We start from the raw sequence: 15524 nt of genomic DNA, 5'->3' as shown, positions 1-15524 counted from the left end.
TCACTTTGGAAGTTACCTAGCTGGGGACTATTTTCAGGCACTGCGTAATATCATTGCACCTGCTGCATCCATAGTACGGCAGCAAATTTCCTTGATTATTACGCTGGAATGAGAGTATAGTTCCTAGCCATATCGGCCTAGAGAATCGCAACTTTTCATTTTCCGTCGGTCTTAGTACACGATGTAACTACAGAAGAGTCAAGTTTTAAATAGGAAAAATATAGAAACTCTTTGGTCATTTTTGAGCGAGATGCTAACGGTCTAATCAGATTCAATGATCTATGCTAAGCTGCAGCTAAAAGTGCTGCCGCCAGACCCGGAGATCGGCTGAATGGATTCGAAAACGGTAAAACTCAACTGTTTAACTCTAGGGGAGTTGGAAAATGAGGCTATTTTCAAAAATAGTGGAGTGTTCCTTTAAGGTATTGTTACTCTTCATCTTCAGTATATTTATATTTCATTATGCACCCTTTAACAAAAGATGGGGGTCAGCACTTGCTTTTCCCCCCTTTTGAATCTTGCATTATTGATTGTTCACATTTGTTCTATATTTGTGATGTTTTTATAGCGCTCTGATTGAATGGTAAATTTTCAAGGCCCTGTGCATGTAACATGGATCTTTACATCCATTTATTAATCTGGTTACCATAAACACATTTGGTGTATTTGTTTGCCAAAAGAGAATCAATTTAGTTAATGTCAAATGTTATATTTTTGAAACCTTAATACAATGAAATAAACTTTTGTAAAAATGTCATGTCAGTGGCTGCAGACAAAGTTTTGTGTGAAGTGCAAGTGTACATTTCCTCCGATGAACGGCAGATGTCGCTGTTTGTATTATGCTCTGCACCGCAGTTTGCGATTACACATTTGGCTAAATATTGAATATATATCATAATGTGGTTAATTTCAAATTGGATTTTATCACTGGATATTGTGTAAACTCATATCCAAAGAAAAGTCATATTAAAAGATAGATTTCGTGATATATTTATTATACACTATATAAAAAGCTAGGCCTATATTTCCAACTAAATCTCCACAAGCTCGTTTGTAATACTAATTACTGATGGCTGTCCCCAAGATGGTTTGTTAAATATCTTCTGGGAAGGAGTGTATAAAAGTTTGACTTTCTAGTTTCGTAGTTTTGTGCTGAAATATGAATCGACCACGGGTCTATGGTTAATTAAATCATTAGTACACTTGTGGAGCACAACGGTTTCCTTCGAAAGATGAGCGCGTTTCATTTGTGTCAGTTTTATCTAACGTTATTGCATTAACGTTACCGGTTTACACGCGTTAAGGACGAGAAGGCGGTTATGTTTCACTTTCAGTCGCTTTTTAAGAGGGAAGAGATGGAGCAGTTTTGGGTAATGGGGCTGGTCTTCACACTGAGGGAAGGATGGATGAGTTTTACTCTAGTGTCGTTTCTGCAGCTGTGGACTAACCACGGGTGAGTTTACTACACTTTTACCACAGTACATAAAACTTATATTTATTATGCGACGTCCGTATCAAACATCATCTTTTGGGATCAGCTCGATAGGCTGCTGAATGAAATGTTTTCAGTTAATTTGTTTCATGCTAATTCTACATGATTAATAATGATGAATATGTTGATGTTATCATTCACAAGGTATTTTTTTCTTAAACAAGACTTAAATTATCTGGAATATGACCAAAAGTGAAATTATGCTCAGGTTTCTAGAAACTTATCCTATTAAAGAGAAAGTTCACCCAAAAATGGGAAATGATACTTTTATAACAACATGAGAGTGAGTAAATGACACAAAATGAATTATTGGGAAATTAAGTCCATTATTAGATAGGCTACTTTAGATTTTATGGTCAATCATAGAAGACAGACAGACAGACAAAGAGATGTTCTGGAGTTGTCTATGGGGAAAATAAAAGACAAGGTTATGGTGAACATATTTTAATGTCCAGTTGAAGACTAAGACTGTTTTGAATTTAACAGGCAATTCAGAGAAACGTGTGCACATAATGAAAAAACTGCTGCAATTCATCAGCTGCCCTTGGCTATTTTGTTTTGGTTGAGATGTTAATACATGATGAAATGGTTTAGGATTAATACTTTTCTGTCTCTCTCAAGGGGCATTATTTCTCATGGTTTGACTGGCCGAAACATTCTTGCTGGTTTCCTTCTTGTGTAATACTTTGCATTTTTATGAAGACTTTAATTAATCTTTTCTAGTCCTTGTCCGTCTTTAATTCATCAGTTTAGATTCATGTAAACTGAACCAAAAAGTTATCAATAAAGGATTTGTAATGACAACATTTGATTGCTTAAAACATCATAGAATCTCGGCTGGTTTACATTTTCTATAATAGAAACTATTCATGCATTTCTCTGCACATGAGGGAATTGTAATCTCTACTTTTTATGTTTTTGTTTAAGGATGAAAGAAAATTTGGTTTTCATGCACTACTGACTTTCACAATGTGGTCAATAGTTTAAGTTCATGTTTAACTTTATCAGACTTGGCCAGAAATCCCGGAAGAATAAATCGGTCTGTTTACAGTGAAAGCCAATTCATAGCCTCACATTATAACTGTGTTATGCGTCAAGCAGAGGATCATTTCATTACTTTTGTTTTGCTTTGGGGGCGCACTAAAGATATTAGGCATGCTAATAGGTTTTACATTTACCAGAAACTGGAAAAATCTGAAGTTCTTTTCATAAATGCTCTATTAATGATGCCAGATTTTGCGATATAATCATGGGCTGTAAGTGGTCTTTTACACTTTAAAAAGCTCTAATGTCATCAAATTTGTCAATCAAGTTTGTTTTCCAGCTTGTATGTTTGTGGTATTTAAAACTACATAGTTGAAGCTGAACTAAAGGTAGGTTGCTATGATACTTTTGGCCTTTAGTTTTTCCTGTTCTTTTTTTTAACACTGTCTAAAGAAGTTAGGGTTTGATTTATTATTCTGAGTGAATATTAACAGTTTTGTTCATGGGTTGGTTTAATTGCTCATGACATGAATGACAAATGATCGCAGAGAAAAAAAAATAATTGACTTGAGACTCAAATTAGAGACTTATGAACAGTAAAGTGAATAAGTATGGGGAAATATGTTCCTATTATTTGGACCTTATTTTTTAATTTATTTGTGTTTGTTTGTTTTTGCATCTAGATAATCATGACTTTTTAGAGGAGCTTTCCTGCAACTCAGAACAGTAGAGCATCTCTAAGTGAGACTTCACTTAGTCTTGGCCTTGAATTATTTGAGACTTTGCATAGACTAAAGTCTTGAGTGTCGTTGGGAGACTTGTACACTTGTCTGGGCGATAGTGATACTTTATCTGACAAAAATATAAATTCTCCTGTAACAAGATGTGAGACATCTAGCAATATGCACAGTCTAAATCTCATAACAATCTACTGGCTCTTAACAATCCTTATTGTTGCGGTGCTAAATTTACATGAACTGCTGGGCTCAGTGTTCATACATCCATTCACAGGTGTCTCTCGATTCTCTGATGATTTTGGGCTGCTCCAGTATATGTTACCAGCACTGTTGCAGTGCTGTAAATCACTACAGTGAGAAGTTATTTTTATTGGCCATTTAATACTCCAAAAGTTCCTTTAAACAAACGCTTCAGTGACTGTCAAATCCATTTTCATGTCCATGTAAATGTCTTGAAAGCATTATACCACTCATGCTATTTGTATTGCTGTGGTTTAGGTCTGCTCTTAAAGTTAATTGAATGTGATGATGATCGTGTTGACAGGGACAGTAAAATAGGACTTTAAGGTTACGGTTGACTCTGGCTTTAACCATTTAAAAAGAACCGACCTCACATATTGGGCCTTAGTGCATAAAAGCCAAGATTCCATAAACTTTTATGGAATGCTGGGAAATATGATCTGAGACCAACAAGAACACTGTGGGGGAACATCAGATATTTTCACTGCAACAAGCCCAAAAACGCTTCTCTTCTGTATGCAGAATATTATTTGTGTGGTGTGCTTTATAGGTGAAACTCTATATTTTAGATTTGTCTTTTTTATCATCTCTTCCTCCACATCTCTGAGAAAGCATTTACATTTTAAGATTAATTTACAGTAAGCAAAGTTAAAGGAGCTGAGCTTTGGAAACCTGATTGGAAATGCAGGAGGACAGTTTTTTTTTTCTTGTTGTTTTTTTTTTTTATATATATGGCTGAGGGCTTTTAACAGAGGTTCAGGGCTACTGTTATATTAAAAGGACATGACAGGTTAAAGACAGGACATCATATAATACAGGTACATAAAAAAATGCAAATGAAGTTTGGATTTTTTTTTAAGAAAAGAAAGCTAAAATTGTTACGGGAAAACCTGTTAACTAGGTTAATCGAACATCACATTATAAGACATATTACTGTAAAATAATGTAACATTTAATGAATTATATAGTTATAGTAAAATAATACAGACACGCATAATACCTGAAACATTGTCACCAAATTTCTTTACCATTTTTAATCATAAATTTAACAGGATATTTTTTACAAAGCACTTGCATTATAAATGCTTTACCGAATAACATCGATTTATTATTTTTTTACTTGACATGAAATAAAAATGAACAGTGTATATTTTTAACATTGCAGGAATGTTGCAGTGTTGATTTTTGTGTGTGTGTGTGTATGTATGTATATATATATATATATATATATGTATGTATGACATGTATGCTGGCTCAACGGCTGAGCAATAAGATTGTCCAATGGCCAGATGAGTTTCAATTCTTTGATTTAATGATCACAGCAGTTAGCAAAGGATAAGATCCAATCAATTTCCGATACACAAAGTCCCTTCCTACATTTTTTCTAGTTTCGTTTGAATATAAATCACGATAGGGAGGAGTAAGTTGGTTGCAATTTCTGTTTTTTTTTTTCTGACTAAAAAAAGAGGAACAAGTCAAAATGTTGTTTTTGTCAGCATTAGGCTATACCTCAAATGCAAATTGGTTTAGCATAACTTGTTTCACCCAGAGTATTGCATTATATTTAATCAGTTTTCACCAGTTACTCTTCATTCTTGTAAATCCGTAATCATAGACATTTACTCGACCAGAACCAGAATAGATTTATTGAAATATGGAATACAAGTCACAACCAATTAACCGTGTGTAATTTAAAGAGGTCTCGACGACTCAAGCGCCAGGTCATTGGCAGATGTGTGGAGTGTGTAAGTACTGGCTCCACGTACTGTCCGTCCGCCCACAGTGTTCAGTAGAGAAGCTCTGTCCATGTCTGGTGGTTTGGATTCAACCACTGTCATTTCAGTGGAATTTCCTGGCTTCAGAGTTCAGCTGAGTTTTCTCACAGATTTGCACTTGCTTGTAAATGTTTGGACTGACGGGGTGGCAGTGCGGTCGGCTTTAGTTCTTCAGTGATGCGTCCTTCCGTCAGTGCTTTAATAACACTCGGTAATGTGAGGTTCCCAGTGAGACACAAGTCCACGTATCCAGACGTCTTCCATCACGATACAAACAAAACAAAAAAAATGTACTGGTGCCACAATATGACCAGTGGACCACTGTGGAGCTCCCACATACCTATGACATTTATACAGTTATACATTTATACTGTCCTTATGAAGTTATACAAGTTATGGCTCTATAGTTAATTTCTCAGTACTCCTGATCCATTGATTTTTATTATATATATATATAGGAACGGGTTTTAGAAAATTTGGTTACTTCACAATAAGATTCAATTCATAAACATAGTTAATATATTAGGAATAATGCAATAATAATGTTAATTGCAGCACTTGAGTTTAATTGGGGGTGTTTATTGCAATTTATAACTACATAAAATAACTAAAATTATGTTATAATATATGAATATATTTTAATTTATTTATTAAAAATATTCACACATTAATATGATTTTTTTTTTTTACCTTACTTTAAATGTAGCCAAAGACTATAGATGTAACTTCTGTTCACAGCCTATAACTTTATGTAAAAAACAAAACACAGACAGTACAGATAAAGACATACACAGAGCCTCATCATAAGCATTTAAATGTCTGTAAACCCAGTTTAACTGTACAATTGACAAATAACCAACTTGACTTTATGCAATGATGGCAATTTCCGCTCTCTCTTGGCTCTGCAGGCACCAATTCTGTACATCCAGGGTTATTATGGCAATATTATTTGATGCGAGTAATGCTTTGTAAGACTATCATGACTGATTCTAGGGGTTTGGATGAGAAAGTGATATTTTATGTTGAATAAAGTAACTGTCTGGATTTTGTCACAGTTTAAACATATAGTCATTGAAAATTTCACTTGATGAATACTTGCATGTCATTTTTTTCTTTTTCAGTTTCACTAGTTTTCTTTCATACGATACAGAATATAACACAAGTAAATACTGAATTAGATATTTCTCGTTGTCCCTAATATGATATTTCTTCCTGATTTCACATAGCCAGAGTTAATTATAGTGACACTACATCTTCGGGTGGATGTGTAGGAAGATAGAGTACTGTTGTTTATCTCTATAGTATATTGTATTGTTTTTCTGTGGTACTAGACTAGTAGATACTGTTAGGGAGGTGTTTGAACTCCTGCACTCCTCGTATTATTTAATGTTTTTCTTTCAATTCTCAAAATTCTTTTGCTCTAACTTCGGTTCTGTCAGTACTACTCCACTTGTGTGTGTTATGAGCTCTTGTATGATAAACTAGTACTGCTTGTTCCTCATTTGTAAGTCTCTTTGAATAAATGACTAAATGTAAATGTGGTAGGTGATATTATTCCTCTTTTCAAGGCTGTGTGTCTCGTCATTCATTATTTTATGTTTAGTAAGAAGAGATGGATAGTCCTGCTAGTTTAGCTTGAATCCAGTCTTTGAGTGTACTTCAAAGATGTCTGGCTTGTTGAAAGTGGCAGAGTTGAAAATGACACAAACCTTAACATCATAGTTAATTACGTCTTTTCCCTCTGCTCCGTTAACAGCTGCCAGGCACCTGCTGCAAACGAATAAATCAGAGTAATTACAAAGCAGATTAATTTATTTCACCTTTTCATGCCCGTTCTGGAGACAATAAACATGCCAGCCACAAGTTTGGCCAACAAGTACAGAGCATGATTAAAAAAATAAATAAAAAAAAAGCATACGAAAACATAATTTTCATTTGTTTAATAAATCTTAATAGTGTCGTGCCATGACGCATTTTATAACGTATGTTTGTTCTAAAATAGAAGTGCTCTAAAAATGAAGACAGACGTATTTATTGCTAAATAAGTACTCATTTCCCAGTCAGATTACACAGCTGTGTTTAGCAATCTGTGGTGATATTAAAATGAAAGAATTCCTTAAATGGAATCATATGGTTTGTTCCAATTTCATTAGCAATTTCCCTTACGACTCAGCTTTTTAAATGCAATAATTGGCAGGTTATTTCATTCAGCATAATTCTGGAAATTACTGAAGACAAAATGTTACAATACAACTTAAAGAGAGTTCACCCAAAAATGAAAGTTTTGTCATCATATACTCACCCTCATGTCGTTCTTTATTATGTTTATTCATAAAAGATGATATTTTGAATAATGCTGGCAATCAAACAGTTGATGGTGCCCATTGACTTCCATTAGTATTTCTTTCCCTATGGAAGTCAATGGGGACCAACAACTGTTTGGTTCTTCAAAATCATCTTTTGTGTTCAAAAAGAAACGTATACAGGTTTGACATGACATGAGGGTGAGTAAATTATTACAACATTTTCATTTTTGGGTGAACTATTCCTTTAAAGATGTACATTTTCATCTTGAATAAAACTGAATTTAGCTGAGGTGTTTAAGATGCCCACAATTCGAGTGGAAGGAATTTTAAAGACCTCTGGTAAAGTCTGAACAGTATTGAATAACTTCAAGAGTGGCATATGGTGTTTCTCCATTAAGTTCTTTAGGCATGAGAGCATAATGGACAACAACACTTTAGTGAACCACTACTTGAGAAAACAGTCTGATAAAGGTTCATTGAGTGCAAAAGGTGAAGATTCTGCATGGTCAGAGAATCTTCTTATACCAATTACACTGAATCAATCCATTAGTCATGCCATGCTTTAACTTATGTGTTCCCATGAGTATGTAGAGATTTCTTATTATTTTAATATGTTCGTTTGTTTTCCTTATTTTCTGTGGGTGACCAAATGCATTTGTGTAATGAACCTTGAATCTTTACAACAATATAAGAGGCATTTGCAAAATAGATGTCATCAAAATTTTATATAATTGTTCTTTTGTGTGTGTGTGAGTGTGTTTAATTGGTCATACATTTGGATTCTGATTTGTGGTTTTCAGAGTTATGCATGATATATTTTTGATACTCTATGTCAGACATTTAGTCATTATAATTTGCTAATTAGATTCCTCACCACTTATTCTGCAAGTGAAAACCACAGTGACCCATTACTAAATATGTTTCTGTTTAAATAACACATTTACTGTAAGGAGGCATGGCCATAAACTTAAACCACCACTTAAAAAAAAAAGTTGAGTAGAAGAGTAGAAATGCCACTTTATCTTCTGTGATTATAAACTTAGATTTTATCTTCTTTTACAATAGTGTTACGCATACAATGTGGGAAAAGGATTTGACATATTAAAGGGTTAGTTCACCCAAAAATGAAAATTAACCCATAAATTACTCACCCTCAAGTCATCCTAGGTGTATATGACTTTCTTCTTTCAGAAGAATCCAGTCGGAATTATATAAAAAATTGTCTTTGATCTTTCAAGCTGTTTAATGCCACTCAGCGGGTGTTGCATGCATCAGTCCAAAAGAAGTTAAATAAAAAGCGCCCATCCATAAAAAAGTGTCTCACACGGCTCCGGGGGGTGAACAAAGACCTCCTGTAGCGAATCGATGCGTTTTTGTTAGAAAAATATCCATATTCAAAACGTAATAATCACTTTAATGTAGCTTGTGCCAATAGTCCTACACGGAAGCAGCTCCGGGCGGCTGACGTATGAGGTCAGCGCTGCGCATGCGCCACTCAGAAGTGACAAAAGCGGAAGCGCAGGGGAGAGATCAAAACAAAACACCAGTCACTTATTAGAAGCAGTGGTTTTCCTTTGCTAAAGTAAGGAAACTTTGCTTCCTTTGCTCCTGTTAACAAACGTTGGTTTTCACGAGACTCACCAGTGCATGCACAATGCTGACCTCATACGTCATTCTCCCGGAGCTGCTTCCATCTACAACTGTTGGCGCAAGCTAGATTAAAGTGATTATTACGTTTTGAATATGGATATTATTCTTACTGAAACGCATCGTTTCGCTACAGGAGGCCTTTGTTCACCCTCCGGAGCCTGTGAGACACTTTTTTTTATGGATGGGCGCTTTTTATTTAACTTCTTTTGGACTGATGCATGCAACACCCGCTGAGTGGCATTAAACAGCTTGAAAGATCAAAGACAATTTTTAATATAACTCCGACTGGATTCGTCTGAAAGAAGAAAGTCATATACACCTAGGATGACTTGAGGGTGAGTAATTTATGGGCTAATTTTCATTTTTGAGTGAACTAACCCTTTAAAGCCCTTTTGATGCATGTAGTCAAAGCAGTAGCATGGCAATAACTTTAATTTGCCAGCTCAATCATGGCAGCACATCACTGGATCACTTGAGCGAATGTGTGCAGAGTGTTAAAGCGCGCATGAATTTAGCACAGTAGCGTGAGTGTTGGACAGGAGAGACCTCTTGAAGACCCTTCCCCACTGTTCCAGGCCTGCTTCTCCTTAGCTGAGGGATGTGGTACATTAGAATCTCGGTTTTGGTACCAGATATCTGCATCCTGGTTCCAAGCAATCTGTCAGGGCACAAATGTCTCTCTGTTCATCTTTACTGAGTCTGAACATTGCTACCTGCACCCTCAAAGAGAAGAAAAACACACACCATAATCAAGTCCAATTCATGAGAGGACTGACAGCGTTTTTATTGAACCATATTGGCTACTAATACAGCGATTCTGACCTCGGTCGATTCTGCAGGCTTTCAGCGGCTGTGGATGTCACCCTTGAGTGTGGTTAGGTGGTATGGTGTATTAAGAAGAGGAACTGCAGTAACACAGGCGTTCTTGTACAGTTAAGTCTATGGTTTAAAGGGAAGTTCATGCTGACTAAGATTCACGGTGACAAATGGTTTATGGTTTTATTTTTTATTTGAGACCAGACAGGATCACCTACTGGAAACAAACAAATGAAGACTGTGATCTCTGCCAATTTAATCACTGTCGGTGAGAATGCAGCTATTTTGATGAACAAGTAGTACAATATTAGTATGACTCAAATCTGTTAATTGGGTATATAAATTTGTGCATTTCCAACAGACATAGTCATATATTGTTAGCAAAGATGATTTCTCACCACTTTTTCTGTAATGAGAAACTACTGCACTGTAACATATTACTAAATCTGTTTCCATTTACAGGAAACATTTTTTTGTAAGGAGACATGGCAGTAAACTGATGTATTTATTGATTTATTTACTGATGTATGTATTCAGGAGTCACTAACGTATTTTACACAGCCTTTACTTGTAAAAACAGTAATATAGTCAAATGGTGTTACTGTTTAAAATAACTGTTTTCTATTTTTAAATATTTGAAAGTGTTTTATTTATTGCTGTTATGGCAAAGCTGTATTTTCAGCATCATTACTCCAGTCTTCAGTGACATGATCCTTCAGAAATCATTCTGAAATGCTGTTTTGCTGCTCGTTATCAATGTTGAAAACAGTTGTGCTGCTTAATATTTCTGTGGAAACTGTGACGCATGTTTTTTCAGGATTCTTTAATAAATAGAAAGTTCAAAACAGAATTTATTTGATATAGAAATCTGTTGTAAAATTTGAATCACCTTTTACTGCCTCTTTTGAATGCATTTTTGATTAATAAAAGTAATCATTTTCTAATAACCCCAAACTTTTGAACAGTAGTCTATGGTGAGGTTTTTTCTCGTTCTTTTTATTATTGTAATCATTACATTGATACTAATTGTTACCCTATAATTTTTCCCTCTGTAGTAAACCGTGACTGGTGAAAGGACTGAACAGAGCTTTGCATTCTGGAACCGTTTAGATGATGGAAAAACCAAACACCTACATTCAGCCTCAACATGCACCAGTTTATCCTGAGGTCTTCTACGAACACACTTGATCTGATATCTCTGATTTGAATTGACTGCACAAATTCATCCATTTTTCTGATGTTCTTTCCAGGTACCTTGTGAATCATCACAGGTGTGTCACTGCTAACGTTTGCGACCCCTGAATAATTTCTACAGTGTCCATTTGATGATCCACATTCAGAGGGAAGCTAACTGGAAGAACGTCATGAGGCCTACTGGTCTAAGTCCAGCGGTTGCACAGCTGGACCAGTGTGGCCTTGTTAACAATGATGAAAAATACCTGTCTTCTTTAAACCAAGCTGTTCACATGGAAGCTCTGAAGATGTGTAGCTTGTCTGAGTTGCCTGTGTCGATAACAACAGATGATTTCGATTTGGTCTGTTCCACAGAAAGAACCATTGTGTCATATATCAGCAGCGTAAAGAATGGCGCGTCGGTTGTAGATAACCTATCGCACGTTAGCGACACATTATCCCCTTCCTTATTCTGCTCTTCCCTGTCCACATCATCTTTCAGTGGCTTCTCTCCATCCTTCTCCTCCCCTTCCTCCAGCCAGTCATCTGGCTCAATATCAGAGCTGTGTTTGACTTCTCCATCTCTTTCAACTCTCTGCGGTCCACCTGAGGCCCAGGGCCTTCTCTACAGTTGCACACCTCCAGAAGGATGTTTGTATCCCAAGTCTCCTAAACAAGAACCTGTTGCTGAATTCCATCTTTGTAACAAGAAGCTTCTGCACAAGGAAGAACTCTTTCAGTATCTCTGCACTGACACAGGCGCAGCCAAAGAACAAACCCAGCATCTTAACCTTCACAATACTCGGACAGAAGTATCAGAAAAGCTTCCTACACTGCAGCAGTTGAAGAATGATCTGGGACTGAGCGGGTTTCCTGGAGCTGAGGGAATGAATGAACACCTGAGTGAAGAACAGCCGTGCAAATGGATGGATTGTAGGGCTACCTATAGGCTGAAAGAAGAACTGGTGAGACATATAGAGAAGGTTCACATAGATCAGCGAAAAGGCGAGGAATTTACCTGCTTCTGGGCAGGATGTGTCCGTCGGCACAAGCCCTTCAATGCTCGATACAAACTGCTCGTTCATATGAGAGTCCATTCTGGTGAAAAGCCCAACAAATGCATGGTGAGTTCAGTTTTTATTTTTATACATACAAAGCTGCCCCAATCAAGTGAATTTACAATAATAGTATACATTACAGCATACAACAGGACATACAAAAAAATAAATAAATTTCAAAATTCCAAACTTGTGACACCCAGAAAGTGACATAATTTGACCTACATTTTAGGAAAAGAAATAAATAGAATTGTATTTTTTTCCTCAGTTTTTAGACATGTTGACTGAATTTTTACCAAAGTTATTGTAAGAAAAAGAAAAAAAGATTAAACATATATTTCTTTAATGCAAAATCTGAATTTATCAGTAACAACAACCTAACATTTTGTCTAAAACTACTAGCTACTGTTAATTTTAAATCTTTTAAATATTGAAGCTTCTGTTAATGATTATTGTATATTTTATTTGTTATAATTTTAATAATTTTCTGGTGTGTCAGGCCCTTTTTTGCCATTTTTGCCAAGCTCAATTATACAATCTATCACATCTACATTACCATTCAGAAGTTTGGATCGAGATTAGTTTAAAGAAATAAACACTTTTATTCAGCAAGGACACATTAAGTTAATCAAAATCGACACTAAAGACATCTGTAATGTTGCAAATTTTTCTAATTCAAATAAATTCCAAATAAAAAACCATTCATCAAAGAATGCTAAAAAAATGCATTAACAGAAATATATTATTTAAATACTTATAATATTAAAATATTATAAATCGGCATATTAGAATTATTTCTGAAGGATCATGTGACTCAGAACACTGGAGTAATGGCCGATGAAAATGCAGCTTTGCCATCACATTTATAAATTAAAATAAAATATATTAAAACAGAAAACATTGATTTTAAATGAAAAACTTTGGTGTGCATAAGAGACTTTCTTCGGTAGTGTGTATCACAATATTGTGCCAGACACTGAACACAGGTGTTGTTTTACTAATACATATCATTTGTATCAATCAGTAAAAACTCAAGACATTTTTATTTCAATCCATGCCAGTTCTTTGAAGTAAGAGTTTGTAATTGAGAAAGACTGACATGTGGACTCAATCTTTCTTCACCTTCAAAGATGGATGCATTGCAGCTTTTACAGATTTAGACATTTTAGAGTTGTTTATGGTTCACTTACAAATTGCCTTCGTGAAAGTTGCCTAGAGACTGATATTACGCAATGATCAATCCAGTCAACTCCTTCCAGGACAACTTTGAAGAAGGATTTTTAGATTAAGCTTTTATAATATTCATTGCCTGATTGTTTTTTAGGTATTCAACAATGACACTTGTAAGTGCCCTCATGCAGTGCGAGGGAACTGCAAAATGTTCTCTCATTCTTTTACCTTATATTGAATAATCATAACCAGAACTTGTTTCATCTCTTATTTTTCAGATTTGCAAAGATATACACTGAACAAAATTATAAACGCAACACTTTTGTTTTTGCCCCCATTTTTCATGAGCTGAACTCAAAGATCTAAGACTTTTTCTATGTACACAAACGGCCTATTTCTCTCAAATATTGTTCACAAATCTGTCTAAATCTGTCTTAGTGAGCACTTCTCCTTTGCCGAGATAATCCATCCACCTCACAGGTGTGGCATATCAAGATGCTGATTAGACAGCATGATTATTGTACAGGTGTGCCTTAGGCTGGCCACAATAAAAGGCCACTCTAAAATGTGCAGTTTTACTGTATTGGGGGGTCCGGGGGGGTCTGAAAACAAGTCAGTATCTGGTGGGACCACCATTTGCACCACGCAGTGCAACACATCTCCTTCGCATAGAGGATCTTTGAGTTCAGCTCATGAAAAATGGGGGCAAAAACAAAAGTGTTGCGTTTATAATTTTGTTCAGTGTATATTACATAGAATATAATAGATGGATACGGTCACGCTCAAAGATATTATTGTAAGCAGTGTCCTAAACCTATAATAATTTAATACTTTGATGAAGCTGTGTTTCATTTCCTTCACCGTGAGCCGCGTAGGAAATGTGTTTCTTTTTAATGATGCAAGATAGCCATGGGATATTATTTCATCTATTTGCTGTTATTCTTTTTGTTTTCCTTTTCTCTTTAAACTGTGGTGGCCAGAGGACTATCATTTGGGAAGCATTTTGTCCTGAACGATAATAGATTTTTACAAATAAATGTAGTTAGATTAGTAGTTCGATCATAATTTGTAACATTGTGATTTTTAATGTAAACAGCACGGCTATTAAGATTAAAACCATTAATGTTTTTTATAAATTGTTATCAATTTTAAACATATTTTAAATCTTAAGAGTATACAGAATGCAGAAATTGTCAGCTTTAACACACTTGAGATGGTTGTTGTTTTTTATTTATTTATTTTTATTCACATTCATAACCCATTTGTAAGTGTACTTCACCGAAAGTGTATTTGATTTGGGTAAATGTGTCTGCTAAATTAATAAAAAATCGAAACATCAACTTAATTAAATTTTTATAGTCATAAATGCATAAATGTAAAGATGCTCAATGAAACCCTATTAATTTTCCATATAACCTCATCATGACATCACACCTGTGACCGCCAAAATGTGTTTTATAATTTTGCAGAATCGCTCCAACCAAAAGTCTGCATGACTGCGGCTGCCACCTTGAATCAGCTGGGCTTATTACTGACTCCCTCGCTGGCCTCTCTCCAACTCAAACATCTTAGCAGAGCCTTGTTCTAACAGGAACCAGCTTTGAACATGTCTGCTTAATAAACTTCGTAGAGTGGCATGTGTGTCTGTGTGCGGATAAATGTGCATGAATTGACAACATGAATAGATAGCATTTATAGTCATTTACAACTATAGGAGCATAACACTTTTGTGTGGCTTAATAGCTATAATTTCCCGACATCATTTTGAGCTTACTTGCCTTCACGTCTTTCAAAACCTGTATGACTTTCTTTTTACTCCAAAAGCAATTAATGATAACTGAACATACAATCTGCTGTTTTCCATACAATGAAAGTGAAAGTTGACCACCGCTCAGCTGTCATGCAAGATTTTGAATGAATAATAACTTGAGTGTTCATCTTTTCAGAAGTAACTTTGAGTATAGTGCATGGACATTATTTATGATGCTGTTATGGTGCTTTTTTGTCACTTTTGAGCTTGATGGCCCCTGGTCCCCATCCACTTTCATTGTACAGTATGAAGCAGCTTGAACATTCTTCAGAGGTTCTCCTTTTGTGTTCTATGGAAGAAAGAATGTCATATG

The 15524-nt window shown here is 35.4% G+C and overlaps 1 protein-coding gene across 3 annotated transcripts in view; it reads left to right on the top strand.

Annotated features, from left to right (window-relative positions):
* Positions 1-15524, top strand: part of LOC107688509 (zinc finger protein GLIS3-like) — a 35563-nt gene that overhangs the window by 3921 nt on the left and 16118 nt on the right. For 2 of the 3 annotated variants that reach the window (XM_016486197.1, XM_016486196.1), the window contains exons 1-2: positions 11052-11167; positions 11251-12297. In XM_016486197.1, coding sequence (XP_016341683.1) covers positions 11326-12297 — 972 coding nt within the window. In that variant the 5' untranslated portion in view covers positions 11052-11167; positions 11251-11325. Of the gene's footprint in view, positions 1-9092; positions 9098-11051; positions 11168-11250; positions 12298-15524 lie in introns of those variants that run through there. The other variant, XM_016486198.1, reaches the window with a different exon arrangement.

The sequence above is a fragment of the Sinocyclocheilus anshuiensis genome, unplaced genomic scaffold (assembly GCF_001515605.1).
Source record: "Sinocyclocheilus anshuiensis isolate Anshui unplaced genomic scaffold, SAMN03320099.WGS_v1.1 scaffold329, whole genome shotgun sequence".
NCBI classification, from domain to species: Eukaryota; Metazoa; Chordata; class Actinopteri; order Cypriniformes; family Cyprinidae; genus Sinocyclocheilus; species Sinocyclocheilus anshuiensis.
Note: the sequence above shows the minus strand (reverse complement) of the source record. Positions and strands in the feature narration are given on the sequence as shown.